Genomic DNA, 21238 nt, shown 5'->3' on the forward strand with positions numbered 1-21238 from the left:
AAATGAAATGGCTGTGTTTTAATGGTCGTAAAGCTGCAAGACTTTGTTGATTTGTGCGGACAAACACACCAAAACATACAACAAATTGACAGAGGCTTAGGTTCAATAGTGAATGAATTTTTGGGGTGAATTTTTTATTTATTTTGTATCAATTCAGTTATTTATTTATTTATTTATTTGTTTGTTTTTGCAGCTTTCCCTGTTTATTATTACCGTCTTGAATATTTTTTTTTTCCCCAGCTTTGTGTCAATACTGCTTTGATATCAGTTTATTTGCAGCTTTCCCATTTTGTTATTGACATCTTTTGCAGGGTTCAAAGGTCACAGCCGCAACTCGTCAAACCCTTAGAAAGCTGATAGGATCTGTCGTATTCATCGTTGTTTTCATTTCTGTTTCTGTCGTGAGATTTTCATTTGTACATTTTCTTGTCCACTTAGTCAACCTGTCCGCAACTATACTTGTTTAAGCTCCCGTCTTGACAAGTATAACGTTGTACGCAGCCTTCTAAGGGTATTTTTTTTATTTTTATGCTGTGATAGTCCCAATTTGAATATGATTGGAGAGTTAGTCATGTGACGTTTGAGTACAAAGGGTAAGAAAAAAGGAAAATAGCATTTTTTTATTTTTTTTTTGTGTGAGCGTAACCCGCGCTTATTATTACCGCCATTAATTCGCCACCTGCATGAAGATGAAACCCCGCCTAACGAGCCTAACCCCCCCCGAGTTTTGCGAACGCCGCATAGTTTGATATTCTCTGACCATTTTGTGTGCATGTGTGCATACACAAGAACGGAACTTAGACCAATAGAAGTACCTTGCGTTTGCACTCATGTCTTGTCCCGTCGGGAAGCCATCCACAAATACTAAATACTTCCTTTTTTTTTTTTTTGGCATCTCCTCTTTTTAATTTGGTTAGGTTTCGAGCGCCCAGCCTGCCCCAGGTTCCCCGCTGTTAGCCCCGGCGGCCTCCCAGCCCGGGACCACCCAGCAGGTAAACAATTCAAAATCTCCTTCTTTATCTTCTGAAGGCTTCAAAGAATTCCTCTCGACAGGTGGGCGTTTCGATTCAGTCATCGGTGACGTCATCAGTCCAGAGCCCCGCCCATATATCCTTGCTGCAGGCGCAGGTACACACGCACGTGTTCCTCATCTGGTATATTGACTTTAATGACATCACTTACATTAGCTTTTTTTTTTTTTTTCCTTTCTGCATTCTTCGGCATGCCACCCGTGTCTGGTTTGTGTCATTATCTCGTTTGTTCAGTCATGTGACCTCAGCCCATCCCCAAGTATCGAACGCATTTTTTTTCTCTACCAAACTCCCCGAGCGTTGGTTCAGGTAACCTCGGTGGTGATGTGCGTGTTTGTGTTCCTCCGTTTCCCTCAGTCCACCCTCTTCCTGACTTATCTTTCCTTTTCTGTCTCCTCTTCCTCCTTTTCCCGGCTCCTCCTCACCTCAGCCCGGTGCGAGTGCCCCCGCAACCACGTGGAGCCGCGCTCCTTCGCCGCCCCCTCCCGTCACCGTGCCGACAGCGGCCGTGGCCTCCCCTCCCTGCCCGCTGCCGCTTCTTGTCCCCTCTCTCCCCGCGCCCCCGTCCCAGCCGTTGGCCACCACGGTGCCAATCATCAGTGTAGTTCCCGCCCCTGCCACAGAAGCCCCTCCCCAGGTACAAGGCGAAAATGGCCCTGCTCCCTGAGGTTCCGAATAGAACCCAAACCATTAGCTGTGAATTGTTCATTCCCTCAAATGTGTGTGTAAAACGGCTGGACGATTAAATAAAAAAGAAAAGATTATTTTTAGTATATTAATATTAATATAATCTATTATTATTATTATATTATTCTATTTTTTATGTACTAATTATTTTTACGTTTATTATTATTTACTATTATTATTTTATTTTTTATTTTAAGATTATTTTTGTTGAGATTGAAATCATGATTATTCACCTTGGAAACTATGTAGTTCTGCATGTTAATTTTATTTTCTTTTTTTTCAAAAATCGAAACCCAGGTTGAAATTTCGATGAATCGTCCAGCCTCAGCGTGATGATGATGTATATATTTTTTTGTATTTTGACTCGACCACTTGCATTTCAGTCTGTGTCCCAACCCTCGGACCTTTCCCACTTCCAGCTGCTGGCACCCTTAACCCAAGCATCCATCGAGAGGTAATAATAAAGGTGTTATATTCCTGAGCACGATTACGTACCCGTGCATATTTTTATCGGTTCTCTGACCCATTTCAGTGGCTACTCTGAGGCTTCGGGCCTCAGCGACGGCAACGAGGGAGGAGGCGGTGGTCGTCACGAAGGCCGCTCCACCAAACGACACCAAAGACGTTCCGTGAGAAGCCGGTCGCGGCACGAGAAGTTCTCCAAGGCCAAACTCAACGTTCTAAACGTAATAATATTCGAGACACTCCTTTGCGCCAGGTTCTTCATGTTTTTGTGTCCATGTGAAGATATCCAACCGTGGCGACAGAGTAGCCGAATGCCAGCTGGAGACTCACAACAGGAAGATGGTCACCTTCAGGTTCGACCTGGACGGAGACAACCCGGAGGAGATCGCCCAGATCATGGTATGACGCGTCAGCGCTTCCAAACGGAACCCGTGGCGGGAGCCTAAAAGTCGCCGTCGTGGTCTCCAGGTCCAAAGCGAGTTCATCCTGGAGAGCGAGAGGGAGTCATTCATCGAGCAAGTCCGGGAGGTGATCGAGAACGCCGACGAAAAAGGCCTGGAGAGGGACGCGGGCGGGCAGGTGAGTCCAATGGCCCGTCGTCATGCAGTCGATCGCAATTAATGGCGTCGGATTGGCTTCCAGATGAGCGGTGACGCGGCCCAGCAGAATCTGGCGATATCAATCCCCATGCCAGGTGATTATCATTCCTCGGAAACGAAGCTTTGTTACTTGGAGATGCACAAACAAATTATTTTATTTTTTTAGACACGCCCCCCAGCGCAACAGGACAAGTGGTCCACTCAGCCGGGCGCAAATTCATCGTCAGCCCCGTACCCGAGGCCAGGCTCAAGGAACTGACCTTTCCAACATCTCCCTTACCTTCCCGTGCAGCTTCCGTCGAATTAGGTGAGCATTTTATCGATTTGATTGATAAATCGATTATTTTTCTACCAGCCATAAGTCACAGGTTTTTTGGGGGTTTTTTGTTTTGGAGGTTCAACTCAAGGTTTGGAGTTGTCCAAATCGGCGGGAGCTGTCAGTTTACAGCAAGCCTTCTCTGAGTTACGACAGAACAAAAATCAGTTGGATCCAGGACCAAGCACCGCCCCCGCCTCCATCCACTCCGCCCACCCTACAGTTTCCACTCCGGCGGGCGAGGCTTCAGACGGCGTCGCCACTCCGACTTCAAACCAGGAGCCCTCCGATGCGTCTCCCATTTCTTCTTCTGCTGTGGTGAATCATTCCCAGGCGTCCAATTCCGCTTCCGTCTCGGCCACTTTACCCCTCACCGGTGTCTCCAACATCCTCTCGACAATGCTCGCATCCCCTCCCCCCTCCTTGGTGACCTCCCCCTCCTCCAGCCTTCCGGTCAGCGAAGCCCCCCTCGACCATCGCTCGCTCTCCCCCACCTCGTTGGCTTCATCCAGCTCTTCCTGCGTCCTCCCCGCGCTGCCACCGCCGTCCTCCTCCAGCGTTTCTTCAGTGCAACCCACCATGGTGCACTCGCAGCCACAAATAGCCGCCCAGCCCGGGCAGACGCACACTCACTGCGGGGAATGCGACTCGAGGTGAGTTTTATCGGCGATCCGAAAGTCGATCGGGTTGAATTTTGCTGATATTCCCCCTCCTAGGTGTGACGCCTCCACGGAGTGCCAAAGCAAGCCAGATGATATTCAAGCTCTAGAGAAGAAACTACGCTCGCTCTTCATGGACCTCGGCGGAGGGGCGGTTTCCCCTCAGGGGGACTCGCCGCAGGCCGACGCCACCTCAGCGGGCGGAACCTCCTCCCCGTTGGGCACTCCCGCCACTTCTATCGGCTCCGGCCAGACGGCCAATACTCCTCAGCCCCCCACCACCCTGGCGCTGGGCCCCCCCACCCCCGTTCAGGGGCCCAGCACACCTAGCTCCACTCCTGCACCTGCAGGTACGACTGTTTAATGGCGTCCTCAAATGTCTCATTCACTGATATGATATTTACGATTTCCTCCAGCGAACTCTGCCGCCACCTTTGGCCAGACCACTCCATCCAAAACACCCTTATCTAGGGTCCCGGTGAGTACCTTTGAACCGCTTTCGAATTTTCTAAATAATATTCGTCGTTCTTCACCGAGGATAAAGAATATATACATGCGAGTATTATTTCATGGCATGCGTTTGCGTTCGTATATATATCGTCGTTATAGAACAGTCGCACAATGCTATTCATTAGCCACTCTATAGCGTTTTGCACTGTATGTTAGCATTAAGCTAAATGACCTTGTTAGCTGAAGCCTTTTGGTTGTTTTTATTTCACATTTAGTTGTCTTTATTTCATGATCAATTTGACACTAAACCTCCACCACTTCTCGAATATGACTAAAAAAATGTCGGTAACCCTGCCAATTAACATTTAAAGGAAATGCTCACCATGTATTAACACGTTTCCTCACAACTCCTTCTGCATGCAAGTTCACTGACTTTTTTTTCCCCCCCGTCTTCAAATCTCATCTCTCCCGCTTTCCAATCCGGGATTAGACCAGTTCTCCTTCTTCAGAACTCCCGCCGTTCCTCCCTGGACCATGTCTCACTCAGGTGTTGTTTTCTTTTTTTTTTTTTTTTTTTTTTTGCTGCTATCTAAGAGTGCTATTTGTCTCCATCATGTCTTATTGCTTTTACTAACGTTGAATGTTTTATGATGATTGCTGCATGGGGGATGCTGAGTAATAATCACTGAGCAATGAAGTCGTTTCAAACTGACAGATTTAGTGCAAAAGAGGCCACTCGCTGACAAACTACCAGAGACGCAATGGATGGACTTTTATTCCCTAGACTGTTTTGTTGCGTCTGTGACGGCCGCTGTCTGTCTAAAAATAAATTTCCCTTTAAGTGCCAGAAGCGCGCTCAATAAAAATGTGGGAGTCACTGACATTCACTCGCTGCCTCTTACGAAACTCCCGCAAGCGAAACGTGTCTGCTTGGATTCAAATGACTTGAATGCAGTTCAATTTGACTGCGCTTTGAATGATTTACGTTTGGAGAAAATTTGAGTTTATCGTCGATGTACTTCTGTGTTTTTACGGAATTGAATGCAAATGTACAACAACAACAAAAAATGTAATGCTAATTACACCATCCACTACCACCCCAGTTAAAATAAATATTTGACGTCAATGGCAGTGAATGAGTTAAGAAAAATCTCACTCTTAGATTCATATCGATGTTCGAATTGAATTCAAAATGGTCGTCTACAAACAAAACAAATTCTCTCATTGTGTTTTCTACAGTCCCAGCAGCCTCTGGAGGATCTGGATGCTCAGCTGAGACGAGCCCTTAGCCCCGAAAATGTTCCGATTAGCACACCCGCTCAGGTACACACACGTGTTCCACATTTTATAGACACACTTTTCATAATTTGTGTCCTCCATGTTTATTTCAGGCTTCCCAGATCGCTCCTCTGGTGGGACAACCAAGTATGTATAGCAACTTGATCTTTGCAGGTCTGATATGATTGATATTTCATGATTGTACGTGTTGTTTAACTCTTTATCTCCAGAGGAAGACGCCTCTGCCGCTGTTCCTCAAAGTGGAATCAAACTCGGGAGATTTCAGGTTTAAACGTCTAGAAAAAAAATTTGGTTGTCCCACTTCCTGGTTCCTCGCTCTTATTTTTTTCATTTTCCCCCATCTCTGCGAAGGTGTCGCTGTCCACTGAAGAGCCTCCGAAGCAGCGCCCGACCTGCACGGAATCCTCCTCCACCAGTTCCTCTTCATCCTCCTCCAGCACTCCCTCGTCGTCGTCGTCCTCTTCCAGTCTCTCCAGCCCGGAGAACACGCTGCACAAGGGCTCCTCGCTCAAAGTGGGAGGAGCATCAGGAGATGTGGTGGATGGACTCCCCAGAAAAATGATGGGCGGGTCCCAACGCCCTTCACCTCTGACCTCCCCGTGCCTCTCGCCTCCCACGACCATCGGACGCTTTCAGGTAGAAAACTTTCTTCTGGGTTCCCGCGTGTCATTAAAATGCATTAAATGTCATACGATATAGAGAAGAATGAATGAAATCAAAACAGCAGTGCTAGTTAGCGTCAGCATCGAGCTAGGTTGCTACAGCTAGCTTGCTACGGGACACTCCTTTGAGAGTGGGTAGGACGTATGCCCGACTAGGAATGAGTTCCTCGTGAAACACTAATGCCACCTAGCGGGCAGAAAAAGGACCTCAACACACATCCAACTTAAAAATGTACATGTCAATATTTTAATACAGGTCACTACCAAATCTGAGGCTAAAGTAGGCAGATTCGCCGTCAGTCGAGCCCAAGAGCAGAGCACCGAGCCCGGGCCGAATCCGCCCCCCGCTGCCCAGGCGGCGGCGAACGGACCAGCCAAGCCCAACCGCCTCCCGAGTCCAGACGCTACCCGCAAAGTTTCCATAGCAAGTGTGAACAGCGGCAATTCCTTCAACAACTCCTACATGAGTAGCGACAACGACTCGGAAGACGAGGACGAGGACTTCAAGAAGGAAATCAATCGTCTCCGAGAAAAGTGAGGCGGCGGCAAAACGTTTTTTCTGTGGAGACTGATAACTCATCGTGTGTTTTTTTTTTTTATATTCCACCAGACACTTGAGCGAGATTCAGGCCCTCCACTCTCGGCAGAAGGAAGAAATTGACGGTTTATTCACCCGGCTTGGAAAAGTAAGTGACACAAATGAATTGCGTAGTTTAGCAAAAAGCTTCTAGATCGAGCAATGTCTTGGGCGTAGGTTCCTCCACCCACCGTTCTTCCTCCGGTCATCGCCTTGGCCGGTAGACGGAGGCGACCCACCAAGAGCAAATCCACAAAATCGTCCAGAACCAGTTCCTCGCACGGCAGCAAAAGTCCACTTCAGCCAGGTGGGCTTCACTACTATTAAAGAGTGGGTCACACCCTTGTTCAAATGACAAGCTCAATCATTTTAACACTTTTTGTGGTTGCGTAAGTGTGCACACCCTCTCACATAAATTGAATGTGGCTGCGGTCCTGCTGTAGAAATCGCATTTTATGTTAAATATCAGCACACATTTCAAGTTCAGCTGTTCAGGAATGCTTTTGGAATAGATTCTTCATTTGTTCAACAGGGGTGTGTAGACTTTTTATATCCACTGTATTTTTTTTTTTTTTTTTGCCAGCGTATCTTCAGTCATTGCAAGCTTTTAACGTGATGTACCGTTATGTGTTTCCGTGTGTCCGCTTGGTTTCCGCGGGTGGGCGCTGCTGCCTCCAGGCTCCAAGCTTGAATATTTCTGACTGCCCCCCCCCTGTCTGTTTTCCTGCGTGTGTGTCTGCGTGTGTGTTTTGGACACCTGCTGTCTGTGTGTGCGCACTCCCCCCACCCCCCTCGTGCCGCTCACCCTGCCTCCCCGCCGCCCTCCGTCGTTTCCAGGCAGCACTCTGGCGGACCAGAGCATCCTGGCGTCATGCCCCGCCCAGCTAGCTCAGTTAGCGGCGGGAGGTTTAGCGGAGCCCGGCGGCGGCGACTTTAGCAGCGAGCGGCAACTCAAAGCGGCTCCCTCCAGCGACATCTTGTGTTCGGCCTACACCAGCTCGGCGGCGCCCTCTATCCCCAGTTTGTGCGCTGCCACCCCAGGTAGGCTCGAGGGAAGAACGTCGGCGGTCGCCATCTTGGCCTCGCAAACAAACAGCACGCTTGTGTGTCGCGACTCACTCGAACACGCCGCTCACCTTTCCCTTTCCTGTGAGTTCTCTCTCTCTCTCTCTCTTTGCAATAACTCCAATGTCTTCTCTGTCCCATTTCTCTTTTTTGTTGCACTCTTTCTTCCCCCCTCACCCGGCCCGTCTTCATCTCCTCAACTCAGGCTGCGTAAAGTTCAACTGGGGTTCCGAGCGTTTGGCCTTGAAGCCTGGCGGCAGGAGGACGCGTTTTCTGAGTACGCCCTGCTTGGCTCTTTGTGTGTACCGCTTTCATTTCTCTGCCTTCCTACATGTCTCTCCTCTTTTTTTTTTGCCTTCGTGTACAATCATCACGTTCGAAAAATCACCTTATGATGTCGATGTTTAGGACCACACAAATTGACGTTACAATTATAGCATTACATGTTTTGGAATGCATTTGAAAGTCCGTACTGGACAATTTCTTTTTTTTTTTTTTTTTTGTGGGGAGGCTTCAAATTTGCTTCATGAACCAGTTGTTGTAGTTTTGGTCTCCTTTTGATGGTTTAACATTGAGCGGAAAGCGTATTGACTTGCCATTTATTTAACTTCTTTTAAGCCAACAGTGCCATCTCGAGGAGGCAAAACTACATGAAGCAATTTTGAAGCTTCATTTTCTCATCACTAGTTTTTTTCCCCCCTATTTGAACTGAAAATTGTGTTCGAATTTACTGACCATTATCTTACCCAGAAAGAGTTTTTCTGTCAACAAAAGAATAATCATGTCTTTGATGAACTGTAAACTCTCCTCCAATCCTCCCATTCTTGCTTTCTGGGTGCCGTGCAGGGAAGATGGTGAAAAAAGTCTGCCCCTGCAACCAGCTTTGTAGTAACTATCTCTCTTCTTGTTTCTTTTCCCGCGCTTCTCTTTCGCTTTCCATCCATCCTCACGCTTGCGTTTCATTCCGTCATGTCAGCCGGCGTGAGAATTGACTTCATGCATGCACCCACCAGTTCACCTTAAATGTGGCCTCATTCTCTTCCCATTTGGAATACATAACCCAGAATTCCATGCTGCATTTTTTTCATTTTGTGTCATTTTGTTTTTAAAGATAATCTATCGTGATGTCTCACTATTTTTTTTGTGGGGGTCACAGGGACCAATAGCACCAATGCAGTGAGTGGTACCGGCCCCCTGTCTCAAAGCCAGGGGGGCTCCCAGTGTCTCAACATGTCAACCCCTCACCAGCGCAAAGGGACGTTCACTGATGATCTCCATAAATTGGTGGACAATTGGGCCAGAGACCTCTCACAGGTCTTTTTTTTTTGTTGTTGTTGTTGATTCTCCCAAGAAAGCATAAAATGGTGTTATAATGCATTTGAAGCCATGATTTTATTTTGTATTCCAGGGGAAGAAGAGCAGCAAACAGTTACAGCAGGCACCAGCACAAGGACACAGCTACGAGGTAGGACACACTTGACCCCTTGTGAAAAAAAAAAAAAAACAACCAAATAATAATGATAGAATTTCCTGCTAGCTTAATGCTAACACTTAATGCAAAACACCATAGACGTGCTATAGCAAATAGCATCACAGTCTGCATTATTAGAACTATTCAAGCTAATATTACAAGTACCGATACTTTGAAATAATTCTATTTGATGATCTCGACGTCTTTAGGTGATCCAGTCCGCTAATTTAGGCAGGAAGTTTTCCGCCCCGAGCCACCTGTGCCCGAGCAGCACCGCCACTTCCGCCCACCTCCCCTCCAACCCGACTACCTCTCCGGCCCCCCGCAAGGGCTCGCTGTGCCAGCCCCCGACCTCCCCGACGCCGCCCCACCCTCACCCGTCACCGCACTTCATCCCATACGTGCCCGCCCCGGCCTACGCCGCGCAGTGGTCCGGGCCCGCCCACGGCGGACCCCGGCTGGTCAGCGCTTCTCAGCCGCTCGGCCCTTACGCCGCCTCGACTGGCGGCCAGATCAGTCAGGGGCCCATGCACACGTTCATGCACAAGTCGGTCAGCAACCCAGGAGGGCCCAACATGAGGACCACGTAGTGGTTAGCGGAGGTCCTCGTCAGAACGCCGACCAGACCGGACGGACTCCATGATTGGAAAAAGAGGAAGTTTGCCAAAGAGGTTTGAACGGGTGCACTTGAGTGAAACTTGGAGAGAGCACAACAACACGGAAGAGCCACCTCCATTTTGCTCCAGAGTCTTTGCTTGTAGCTCTTCTAGCTAACATGCTAACATGTGCAATGTTGTGTATAAAGTGGAGGAGGCCGTCTTAGCATTCACAAGGATGCAAATAGGAACACAGTTGGTAGCCCCCCCCCCCCCCCCTCCCTCTCGAATCAAAGCAATAAATCGAGAAACGTTGGAAACGAGAAACGTTGGCTGACAAAAAAAAAAAAAAGTGACCTTCAGAACATTTGTATAGTATTTTTTTTTTTTTTGGGTCAAGATTCCATTCGGGTGGATTTTGTGTTGCGTGGCTACGCCTCGCCGTTGGCTTTTTTCGAGATGATTATTTCTCCTCTTGAATGTCGTTGTTAATAGTAATTGTTCTATTTAAAAAAAAATAATAATACAAATATGCCTCTGTTGGGCGGACCTGTTCTACGCACACATTTTCGTGTGATGTGTAAAAACAACACTGTGATTGTTATTGTTTGTTAGGAGTCAGAACAAATTGGGGGAGTGTCCATTTTTCTCAACTTCAAAAAAAAACCAAATGCCTTAACCGACAACAATTCAGCCGCCATTTTGACCTGCAAATAATTTCAAATATGGATGCTAGCTACATTTTTTTGTTTTGTTTGTTTCTTCCACAGTACTTATATACGACACTTTAAACTCTCCCCAATTGCCCTGTTAGATGAATGTGAATGTATAAAAGAAACGGAATTTGTTTTCCAGTGCCTTGCTCCGCCCCCCTCCCCCCTCCAAACACTGGAGAGCGCACAAGGACCACGCGAGAGTGCTGCCATTTGTCCGAGTTTAGGAAGGACGTCACGCCACTTGAGTAGATGTTGCCTTTCATTTAAAAATCACCAAATGACAAATTATGAATGAATGAATGCAACATTTCGACAACCAGACAGTCAGTAATACAAAACGTGATGCCCTGTTTTTTAGTTAACCCCTTAATTTCTGGGCAAGGGCAACCTACAGTGGTTATAGAAAGTCTACACACCCCTGTTCTAATGCTAGTATTTTTGTGGTATTAAAAAGATATAGCAAGATCGAGTAAACATTTAAAAATAGTTTTTGTTATGAATGTGTAAAACTCAATTTAGAAGTAAGAAATGAAAAAAATGTAGTTGCACAAGTGTGCACACCCTTGTGCAACAGGGACGTGGCTGTGCTTAGAATCAACCTCAAACTCACCTGCCTTTGTTAACCAAAAATAAGTTGCATCTATTTTAGTTGCCTGGTCTTAATTTTTTTATTTTTACAAACTTTTTAGGCATTTCAACTGTTCATTATTCCGTACACAGCAACGGCTCTCTTTTAAGAGGGTGTGCACAATTTTGCAAGCACTTTTTCCACTTTTCCACTCTCATAAAGGATTTTGTGATTTATCTTGACCCATCAGACACTCCATAAAGGGTGTGTAGACTTTTTGCACGCACTGTCGGCCCCCCAAGGCCACAAACGGACAAGACCATTTTGATCCTATTTTTTAACTCCGCCCCAAGCTGAAGCTGCAGTGTTGAATAGCAACAGGTTGACTTTACTGTGAAGTTGTACTGGATGACTTTTACTGTGAAAGGCTGGTTCGTATTGTGAATGTTCCTGCATTTAAGTGGGGTGAATCGGATTTCATCAGAGGTGTAGCATTAGCTTTTAGCTTGTATTTAGGTAGCAGATTCTATTGCTATGCCATTGCAGGACTCACTTTTTTTTTTTTTGCCGTAGAATTGATCAATTCCTTTTCTCCAGCTGTGTCTGTTTAGTCTCGAGCACAAATTATGATATTCCCAATGTCTGATGTCGAGTTAAAACAAACAAAAACAAAAAAAAAAACAATCTTCACTTGTTTTATCTGCTGTTTTTTTGTGTGTAGCAGCACCTAACTCAGTGGTTTATTTTCTCTCTATTTGATGGGAAAAAAAAAAAAAAAAAGGTTGGATGTGAAAATTTAACACGGGGAGTCATCAGCAGCCTTTAACGGTATGTTTTGCACTAAATAGAGTGTTCAAGCTTCATATTAAAACAAATACAATGACATTTGTTACTTTATTTGTAAAGACTTAATTAATAAAAATGGTTGAAATGTCAACGTTTTGTTGGGTTGCTGTTCTCTTTTCATTTTAGGTCACGGTGGATGGATCTTCAGAACACGTTGAAAAACAGCAGTATGCTTTGGTTTCATTTCCTCCTAGCTAAATCAGTAATTTACAATTTCACAGAATTATTTATTTCATGCAAATGACGTGACTTTGAAATATTATATCAGCGACACTGATTTAATTCATCGTCGTAGTTGCAGTACTTTTATTGTCCACACGAGAGCAGCACACTAGTCTAATTCATCGTCGTGGTTGCAGTACCTCCCTTGTCCACACGAGAGCAGCAAAACAGTAATCCCTATTATTTAGTGGTCATCAAAATAAAGAAAGAGGTTTATAGATCGACAAAATCTATTGAAAAGAGATGAGAATGTTAGTTATGACCTCAGGTACAAATCTAAAAAATTATTATTATTATTATTATTATTTGTATTGTGTTTCTTTTCAGGTTCTATATCAGTTAATAGCCCGACCAAGCCATTCCAATATATACAATTCAATAAATTGATTTGATTCATTCAGACAGGCTTTATGTGAGGGTCGTGCAATTTTTAGGAGACCGTGAAGTGGACACAACAAATGGTGAGTAAGTGTCCTTCAGTGACCCGCATGCTCTTAAGTGATTGTTTTGCGTACATTTGCAGTGTTTGTGTTCAGCTCCGCTTTTTTTACGACTACTTAAGCACATACAGGCCATATCATGGGGGAAACCACTGAAACCAAGCGGGTGCGGTTGTTTTATGATTCCGTGCACTTTAGACTCTCAATTTAGCCTTGAATGGCAGACTTTGCTGCTACTAGATTGCGCACTCAGTTATCATATATCTGCATTCCACACTTCCATTCTGCTTTCATTTATTTATTTTCCTCTATTTTAAAGCATCATTGAACTCACCCATTCAATGGAAATCGCGCCCACAAAACGTTTCCACGGCAACCACTCTGTCTTCCGGCTTCCTCTCGCTCGTGTACGCGCACACTAGCCCCGCCCTCCTCTGTGTTACGCACGCGCTCACGTTGACTGGTGTACTTTTTTGATGGAAAGAACCTTTTCGCGATGCCCCGTAACTTTTTAAGCAATTCAACATGATTTGTGGAGCTTAAAAACAATATATTAATTAAGAAGTGGAGACTTCTGAAAAAGTAAGTGTGTTTAAAGAATGTTTCCATAGCTCGTGAGAATTCTATTTAATTCAACGAGCAGGTGATGTTCATGCTTAGCTTTTATGAATGCACTTATTGGCACGACTTTAATAATTTGGCATTTAATTCTTTGATTATTTAGCCATGTAAAATGAATTCTTATTGTGGTGTTTTCTTTACCCCTGGTAATCACGCAACGCATTTAATGAGTATTCTATAGGAAAACAAAAAACTATATATAAATTATTTCATGACTTTTTGGCTCATCATTGTGTACCTAATTTATTGACCATTTGCATGTGTCATTCTACCTGTGTCGGCCATTTTAAGTTCCGACCAATCAACACATTTTACTGTTTGCTCACATCATTTGGATTTGTGTTTTTAGATGCTGCCTGCTCATCCGTGTCATCACTGAGACGCAACAAACCTAAACATGGAACGTGAGGGCTCGTTAAGAAGGTAAGAACTATGTTGAAGTTTTTTCGCGCAAGTCCTAACGTCACCTGCCCGGGAAACTGTCTATTTGTCATTGACTGATATTTCTTGACAATTACAACCATTCCACATCTGATATTCTACATTTCAACAATCAAACAAACAGAATTCCAGCCTTCGTGTGCAATTTGAATAGAAAATTGCATTTTTCATGGTTTCATTGTTTCAAACTAAACTGATCAAACCATGTCAAATTCTCACGCTCGATTCCAGTTGGACCTTCTCGCTTTGTCTTTGTTTGTACACACGCATTCCTGAATGACCTCATTGGAGCTTTTATTCATGACAAAAATCCCCCCATCATCCTTCTTTCTTTACTAATTAGACCAAACAAATCCCCTCAATTGAATCGGGGTTCCAACAAGTTGGAGCTCATGTCGTAAATTTGTCTTAACTTTCACAATCTGGGTTTGCGTGTTATCATTCAGCACCGCATAGACAGAACGGTGGAAAGAGGACTTCTGTGTTATTTTGAAATTCTTCCCTGCATCTTGGCTGCACTTGAACCTCAAAGGCTTCCTTTGTCGGGCTCCGCACAAAAGCTCACATGGCCGCCGACCGCGACCATCTGTTAAAGGGAAAGTGGTGATCTTCAGCATGTTTTAATAAACACATTTTTAGAAAGTAAAGTAGATTTTTTTTGCATTTTTGTTTCCCTGATTTATTATTATTATTATTTTTAAGAGCCCCTTACTATACAGAAAAACATGAGCACCATGTCAATTGCATTTTGTTAATCTGGCTGCTTTAGAGCGCCTTGTTGTTGCATCCTGAGTGCACGGAGAAAAGATAAGTGTCTCCTTTTAAATACTTGGCCATACCTATCTTTTTTTTTGTGTGTATTTTTCCTCCTCTCTGGATTTCGAGGAGTCTCCACAACAGGTTGAAGCTGGCCAGCGGTTCGTCCTCCAGCTTGACAGACCTCTCGCAGGCCAAGCCGGTGGATGAAGGAAGCAGGGACAAAGGGACCCAGCAGAGGAGAGCGGGAGCCAACGCCACCTGGAATAGGTCAGAAGTGGTGATCTGCTCTGAACACTTTTTATAAATTTCGCCTCGCTTGCCTGGAGCCCATCGCAAAGAAAAAGCTGTTTTGTGAGCCGCCATTGTTCGGGATATGAAAAGAAGCACAGAATCTGTCCACTCTTCGTCTCCTCTGGGTTTTTTGTTCGTCACTCCATTTTCTCTTTTTATACCACTCCAGCATTTATGACCTAAGATAGTCGACTACCACTGACGGATGTAATAGAGGGGCCATGGGGGCACTGCCCGCCCCTAGGTACCAGCCAGAGATTTTCTTCTCCTGAGTATTTTCTTGTTTTTTTTTTTTTTTCCTGGGAACATCTTTCCACATTCCCACTCATCTTCCATCAGGAACATCTTCAGCAATTTTTTGGCTTAATTTCTGGGGTTTGTTAAAAAAAAAATAATAATAATTGCTTCACGGTCCCCCTGAGATAAACTATTGTCCATTTTGTCTCCTCAGTATCCACAACGCAGTCATCTCAGTATTCCAGAAGAAAGACTTAGGTGAAAATGAGCTCTTCACTCTGAACGAAGGCGTCAGGTGTGCTGTTTTTTTTTTGTGTGTGTGTGTGTGTGTGTGTGTGTGTGTGTGTACACCGTTTCACACCACCACAGCGTCGTCAGTGATGAGCACTTAGTCGTCGCTGTGACTTTTTGAGCTCGTCATTTCCTGAACCTCCTGCTGCCGCTGTTCAAACAGCGCAGCCTTTCTTAGTACCGATTAACTCAATGCACACAGACACACACATACACACACACATATGTGAAAATGCCCATAATATTTTGTGTGTGTGTGTGTATGTTTGTGCACTTTTCAAGGCAGCTTCTGAAGACCGAGCTGGGCTCCTTCTTCACAGAGTACCTTCAGAATCAGCTGCTTACTAAAGGCATGGTCATACTGCGAGACAAGATTCGCTTTTATGAAGGTACGACATGAACTCCTCCATTTCCTTCAGTATACACTTCCAAAGTAAGTCATTGACTTTAGTTTTTGATTAACTTAATTTATTGCCAAACATTATCATCACGGAGGAGCAGTCGGACTTTTTAATAATTGACTCAACTGGCTGATCTCAAGTTAATGCAAATGTGTGAAGTTTCTTTGAAGCGCTTTGACAGGAAGTGATCGCTTCACTGACGATTTTTATCGGTCGACGCAGGTCAGAAATTGTTGGACTCTCTGGCTGACACTTGGGATTTCTTCTTTTGCAATGTCCTGTCCATGCTGCAGGCCATCTTCTATCCAGTGCAGGTTGGGAAACACAACCACTGCACAAGAACATTTCTCGTTCAGTCTAAAAATAGTCTACACACCCCTGTGTAGGTTTTTAGGGGAAAAGGAGACTTTTTGCATCATAATGTGTCGTATAAACTCTAAAAATCAATGAAAATGAAATAAAACGTGTTTGCATAAGTGTGCACACCCTGGTGCCTCTGATTAACCCTTGATAAAGTTCAGATGTTCCTTTTTTTTTTTTTTAGCTTTCCTAGTAGCACTTGTCATAATAAAGCCTGGCTTTTGAATAGGGGTGTGTACACTTTTTCTACCAATTGTCTTTGTGTGTCGTTAGGGAAAGGAGCCGTCAGTGCGTCAGATGGCCCTGCTGCACTTCCGGAATATCATCACCCTCAACCTGAAGCTGGACGAAGCTCTGTCGCGGCCCCGAGCTAGAGTGCCGCCCTCCATCATACAGATGCTGCTCATTCTTCAGGTCAACATACACACGCACTAGCCAAACACAATCTGTGGCGTAAGAACGGTCTCACAGGAAGTCATCTCAGTGTGAACGCGGCCGTCTTCCCATGACCTCAGAGTCAGCCTGAGCAAACACAACGTTTTAATGTGCAGAACAGTGCACTGAACAATTACTGTCATCAAATTCAAGTCGATATTGAAATTGGTGTTTGAAAGAAAAAAAAAAAAAAACACACGCTAATATTTTGTGTGTTCGATGCAGGGTGTCCACGAATCCAAAGGTGTCACAAACGACTATTTGCGTCTGGAGTGTCTCATCCAGAAGGTGGTCTCCCCTTACCTCGGGACCCACGGGTTATATTCCCAAAATGGTTCGTCCAATCAGAACTGTTCTTTCTGTCTGTTAGGTGTGTGGTTGACGTTAGTGAAATCTAAGTGAAAAAAAATAAAATAAATCTTTTTCCTCATCAGAGAAACATCCCGGGTCGTCCAAATCAGGCAACCCCCCCGCGGTTAAGAACCCAGTGGTACGTTCTAAGAGCTACAACGTTCCCATCTTGAGCCCCGTGGCGGAGTATGACGTGGATTCGTCGGTGGGAGGCGGTGTAGGTATCCGGCGTCACTCTGTGTCTGAGATGACGTCCTGCGTGGAGGAGAGCCCCTCTGTGGCGGGGTCCAGCATGGACCACTCAGGTAGGATGACATATCTGCATTATTGGTTACACAAATTGGTACAAATCCATTCTTGTGAACAGGTACCTCAAGCCAGGAGACCAAAGTCCCGAGGTCCCCGTTGTCCAACTCTCCCGGAATTCTGGCACAGGGCATGATCTCTGATCCTAGCTCGTCATCCAGTCCGGAGATGAGTACGGATTGCGTTCAGGAGTCTCTGTACTCTGACCCCGAGGGCATTTTTCTGGACTTGTCACGAGCTCATTCTGGAGATGGAACATGCAGCGGGAACAGAGAGTGTGGCCTGACAGGTGACTTAAGAAAAAGAGCCAAATAATGCTAAATCAATAGTTTTTAGCTTTTAGCCATGTTAAAATGCTAATTCCTCACCCCAAAAAAAAAAAACAAGTCCTTGACGTACCACTTGCAGTATGCTCAAGTACCAGTCACTGCTATTTGGTGCATCGCATTATTTTTTATTTTTTTGTAGTTTTGTGATGTCTTACTTTGTGAGCGGTCATTGAATGCATCTCAAGTCTACTGACGAATGTGAGTACAGCGGAGGCGGGGTTTCAGTCAACCGGGCGTCTTAACTTCCGGGTTTGAAAACTAGCCACCAAAATAAGTCCTATTTCAAAAGAAAGGGGATGTATAATCAAATATATGGCTATAATTAACTATGGAAATAAATAGCATGATTTTACTCCTCGGACACCATTTTATATTTAGAATAATGTGTTAGGTAGTTACTTATTTTAAGAACTGAATTATGGATGAACCTCACTGAAACTAATTTAATTCGATCTGTACGTAGCCCATCATTTAGCATTTTGGAGGACCACACATGGCTGTTTTAGTTCAATTAAAAGTATTTTTTACATTGTGATCTTTAATCTAGTTAAAAGCTGCAATCTACTGCCATCTAGTGGTCATTTCTATATGTCAGCTTTCCATTCAGACGACGGACTGAACGGGAGAACAATTAAAGCAGTTTATTTTACATACGCCTCTAAAGCATAAAAATAACATTCAAGTCTAAGTACAATCACATAATACTAAAATTGTAAATATTAATGCCACACCCTGGTTCATTTTAAGATGGGAGAAAGTGGTAAAAGCAGGAATGACAAAAAGATTCCTGTGAAGCTGAACCCAGCTGAGATTTTCATGGGAAGTCATTTACAGGCTACAACAAAATATTTTCTTCATACAGAAAGATTCTTTTGCTATTTTCGATACTGCTAAATGCCAGTCGGGAGATCAACTGAAGACGTCTCGGCCGCGCGATGTCAGGAGACGAGACTCTCCGTGCTGCAAGGTGAAGAAGCATTCCGGTTCCAGGGAGTTCTCCTTCAGAGATTCCTGGAGAAGGCGTGGTGGATCCAAGTAGGGCTGAATGGACACAAGTTGCTTCAGACCAGGTTTGGTTCAAAGACCCTTTTGCTTGGTAATGATGCTTCAACCCTTTAACACACTGAAACCATCGTTTTAGATTACCTCGTGAGCCAGAGCAAAAGTTCCCCAGTGAATAGCCAGCGAGTGTTTGGCTCCAAGGTCCATATGGATTTGAACCGCCTCCTTCGGGTCAACGTGCTGGCCTTTCATCACGTCCCTGCAAAGGTACATCCGGATTTAACAAGTCGGAACACGCTTGAGGCGAGAAAAGAGATGGGATGACCTCGGCAGGTACGCTCCTATGGGGATCGCCGCCAGGTCAAAAGGTCCGAAACGTCGCCCTATCTCCCTAAAGACTGAGCAGTAGCCAGTATCGCCGGCGAAGAAGAAGCGGTGGTCTGGACCTAGAACAGTCCAGCTGGACCATAACGACTGAAAATAGAGGACGGTCATGTCAAGTCAAAAGAAGTGTGTGTGTGTGTGTGGGGGGGGGGGGGGGGGGGGCACCTTATCTTTGTCCACTGCCGTGCGGCTGCTCCAGTGCTGAGCTGGCGTGCACACGAAGATAACGTCGTCGTGACTCGGGACGCAGTTTTCCTCCCACCAGTCCAGCTCGATCACGTTCTCGCAGCCCGCCTTGGTCAGCCAGTCCATCAAGCCCAAGGGCACGAACCTGTGAGACCAAATTTGATACAGTTAAAAAAAAATAATAAAAAATACACACGGCGCACATACCAGCGTAACTCTGCCCCGAAGCGGACGTTGAGGCTGGCCACCGTTCTTTCATCCAGGTGATCGTAGTGGGAATGACTGATGAGCACAGCGTCAATCCGGGGCAACTGCAGAACCGAGTCCAATTGAAAAGAAACTCACTGCGGCATTTTGGAGTTAACTTTTCAAGATGACATACTTGTTGCACGCTACACGGGGGCCCTCTGTATCGTTTTGGACCCACAAACTGGAACCGTGACGCCCTCTGGCTGAAAATGGGATCCGTCAGAATGTTCAACCCATCCATTTCCACCAAAACCGAGGCATGCCCAAGCCAAGTGACCCTGAGTCCCGGACCGTAGGGAGAGAGGTCTGGGTTGCTGACAAAATACGGCTCCAATACCGGAAGCTCACTGTCAAGGGCCTGTGAAGATGAATGCAACGTCAACTAGGAAGGATTTCTTTTTTTCTTTTTTAAATCACGAACAGGAAGTGCTGACTCGGCATCCCGTACCTCTTTATTAGTCGGGACGTTGCTGTGGTCCTGGTCGAGCAAAAAGAAGCGGCACAGCATGGTGTAGGAGGGGAACCGCCAGGTAGACCAGGGGTTAGTAAAGCGGCCATGTTTGTCTCGACAGGAACTTGTCACCTTCTCCTATCACAAAAGAGAACCCATTTATTTTATTTGCTGAGTACTTTTGATAATGTGAAGTATTGATGACCTCCAGGCGGTAGTCCAGACGGAAACTTTTACGAGACGAGCTGCTCCCTCTCGAAGCTGCGGGATGAGGACCCACCCCTCCGCCCTCGGCCCCTCTCAGGCGGACACGATCCTGCCGACGAAGATAAACAACGGCGTCCTTCGTGCTTGACACTGTGGTTGGTTTCTTCTTACCTCCTGTGAGCCTTCTCCCTCTTCCGGAGCTCCTCTCTCTGAAGATGATGGATTTTCCATGGGCTCACCTCCACATCTGGCAAGGAGACAAAATCACTTTGCTCAACTTCAAGGTAATTGAAAAGTTTTCCACCTATTAAACTGCAGGGAAAGGTTGAGTAGTTTGCATGCGAGGTATAATCATAGTGAAGTGCAGCGTATTCAAACGAATGAAAGTGAAAGCTAAGCAAGATGTTAGGACAGCAGGATGTCCATGCCAATCTATGTAAGTGTTTACTTCAAGGATAATTGGACGTAAAGATTTCTTAAATGTTTCCCAACATTGACGGAGAGGATAGAAGGTCCATTCAATTTGATGCGGGGCATCCTCTTTTACTGCTGGTGCGTTCACTAGCCCTTGTATATTTGTGTGTCTCCCGCAGACGCTGCGACAACAATGGAGGCCTGTGGTTGAGAACCAAAACAAATGTGTGTATAGCGTAGCTTGTATTCTGTCTTAATAAAGCCACAACAAAAGCAAACTCGTAGACCCTGCCACACTCGGCAATAAACAAAAACTATTTGAGTTTATTTATAAGCTCAATCACATGGTGTCATTCTGTCCATCCGCTATCGTGTTAATGTGAAGTTTATAAATATATATATATGTATATATATATATTCGCGTGGTTCATTACCACATCCAACGTTTTCTTTTTACAAAGACAACATCTGCAGCTTGTAGCACAAACCTTACAAAAACAAATTCAGGAATGAGCTCAGGCAGCATTCCTTTCGATAGATCACGACAGAAACGCACGCGTCGTACAATTTACCTGAACTGTGAACGCAACAGATAGCGAGCGAATGTTAGCCAAACAACCGTACGACTACGATTTAAAGTGCAGATTGCAGAGTTTACAGTGCAAATTCTATTCATTTTTAAGGTAAGAAAGGAAATACCGTCAAAGATGTCGCTCAACGGTAAAGTCTTGATTTGAGTCGAGTGAAGGCGGAAGGTAAATAAGCCTGAAAGGCATTGGTCGATACAGCGGATCGGTGACGTCACCTGAACGTCACTGAGTCACATGACAACTCTGCCAACCGGTAAGCTATCA

At 45.2% G+C, this 21238-nt stretch overlaps 3 protein-coding genes across 8 annotated transcripts in view; 2 read left to right on the top strand and 1 right to left on the bottom strand.

The window, feature by feature from the left end:
• The window catches only part of wnk1b (WNK lysine deficient protein kinase 1b), a 39000-nt gene extending 26917 nt beyond the window's left edge, over nucleotides 1–12083 (top strand). The window contains exons 13-37 of one of the 3 annotated variants that reach the window (XM_085902483.1): nucleotides 918–992; nucleotides 1462–1668; nucleotides 2102–2172; nucleotides 2251–2404; nucleotides 2466–2582; nucleotides 2652–2762; nucleotides 2826–2877; nucleotides 2949–3089; nucleotides 3178–3751; nucleotides 3815–4107; nucleotides 4174–4235; nucleotides 4698–4754; nucleotides 5447–5530; nucleotides 5599–5632; nucleotides 5716–5771; nucleotides 5858–6142; nucleotides 6425–6702; nucleotides 6779–6854; nucleotides 6923–7052; nucleotides 7583–7786; nucleotides 8016–8108; nucleotides 8657–8698; nucleotides 8967–9124; nucleotides 9219–9275; nucleotides 9491–12083. In XM_085902483.1, the coding sequence (XP_085758609.1) occupies nucleotides 918–992; nucleotides 1462–1668; nucleotides 2102–2172; nucleotides 2251–2404; nucleotides 2466–2582; nucleotides 2652–2762; nucleotides 2826–2877; nucleotides 2949–3089; nucleotides 3178–3751; nucleotides 3815–4107; nucleotides 4174–4235; nucleotides 4698–4754; nucleotides 5447–5530; nucleotides 5599–5632; nucleotides 5716–5771; nucleotides 5858–6142; nucleotides 6425–6702; nucleotides 6779–6854; nucleotides 6923–7052; nucleotides 7583–7786; nucleotides 8016–8108; nucleotides 8657–8698; nucleotides 8967–9124; nucleotides 9219–9275; nucleotides 9491–9871 (3792 nt within the window). In that variant the 3' untranslated portion in view covers nucleotides 9872–12083. Of the gene's footprint in view, nucleotides 1–917; nucleotides 993–1053; nucleotides 1129–1461; nucleotides 1669–2101; nucleotides 2173–2250; nucleotides 2405–2465; nucleotides 2583–2651; nucleotides 2763–2825; nucleotides 2878–2948; nucleotides 3090–3177; nucleotides 3752–3814; nucleotides 4108–4173; nucleotides 4236–4697; nucleotides 4755–5446; nucleotides 5531–5598; nucleotides 5633–5715; nucleotides 5772–5857; nucleotides 6143–6424; nucleotides 6703–6778; nucleotides 6855–6922; nucleotides 7053–7582; nucleotides 7787–8015; nucleotides 8109–8656; nucleotides 8699–8966; nucleotides 9125–9218; nucleotides 9276–9490 lie in introns of all 3 variants that reach the window. The other 2 variants (XM_085902481.1, XM_085902482.1) reach the window with 2 other exon arrangements.
• A 1030-nt stretch (nucleotides 12084–13113) lies between these two features.
• Nucleotides 13114–17843, top strand: LOC147040086 (proline-rich protein 5-like). Of its 2 annotated transcripts, none has more exons than XM_085901862.1 (10): nucleotides 13114–13251; nucleotides 13640–13713; nucleotides 14617–14757; nucleotides 15233–15313; nucleotides 15592–15698; nucleotides 15933–16024; nucleotides 16344–16484; nucleotides 16731–16839; nucleotides 16940–17161; nucleotides 17224–17843. In XM_085901862.1, the coding sequence occupies exons 2-10, from the start codon at nucleotides 13688–13690 to the stop codon at nucleotides 17475–17477; spliced, it is 1173 nt and encodes a 390-aa protein (XP_085757988.1). In that variant the 5' UTR covers nucleotides 13114–13251; nucleotides 13640–13687; the 3' UTR covers nucleotides 17478–17843. The 2 variants fall into 2 exon arrangements, with proteins under 2 accessions (XP_085757988.1, XP_085757989.1); XM_085901863.1 differs by having other exon boundaries at nucleotides 14620–14757.
• Nucleotides 17844–18117: 274 nt separating this feature from the next.
• napepld (N-acyl phosphatidylethanolamine phospholipase D) lies at nucleotides 18118–21236 on the bottom strand. 3 transcript variants are annotated; one of them, XM_085901858.1, is made up of 11 exons: nucleotides 21084–21173; nucleotides 20419–20585; nucleotides 20142–20217; nucleotides 19969–20079; nucleotides 19761–19901; nucleotides 19446–19670; nucleotides 19271–19374; nucleotides 19043–19208; nucleotides 18819–18967; nucleotides 18638–18752; nucleotides 18118–18532 (listed from the first exon to the last, which is right to left on the bottom strand). In XM_085901858.1, exons 2-11 carry the CDS (start codon nucleotides 20505–20507, stop codon nucleotides 18401–18403), a joined length of 1308 nt encoding a protein of 435 aa, XP_085757984.1. In that variant the 5' UTR covers nucleotides 20508–20585; nucleotides 21084–21173; the 3' UTR covers nucleotides 18118–18400. The 3 variants fall into 3 exon arrangements, with proteins under 3 accessions (XP_085757984.1, XP_085757987.1, XP_085757983.1); XM_085901861.1 differs by lacking the exon at nucleotides 20419–20585 and having other exon boundaries at nucleotides 21084–21236; XM_085901857.1 differs by lacking the exons at nucleotides 20419–20585; nucleotides 21084–21173 and adding an exon at nucleotides 20957–21074.
• Nucleotides 21237–21238: the final 2 nt, after the last annotated feature.

Source organism: Syngnathus leptorhynchus, chromosome 21 (genome assembly GCF_054491065.1).
Source record: "Syngnathus leptorhynchus isolate UIUO chromosome 21, UIUO_Slep, whole genome shotgun sequence".
Classification (NCBI taxonomy): Eukaryota; Metazoa; Chordata; class Actinopteri; order Syngnathiformes; family Syngnathidae; genus Syngnathus; species Syngnathus leptorhynchus.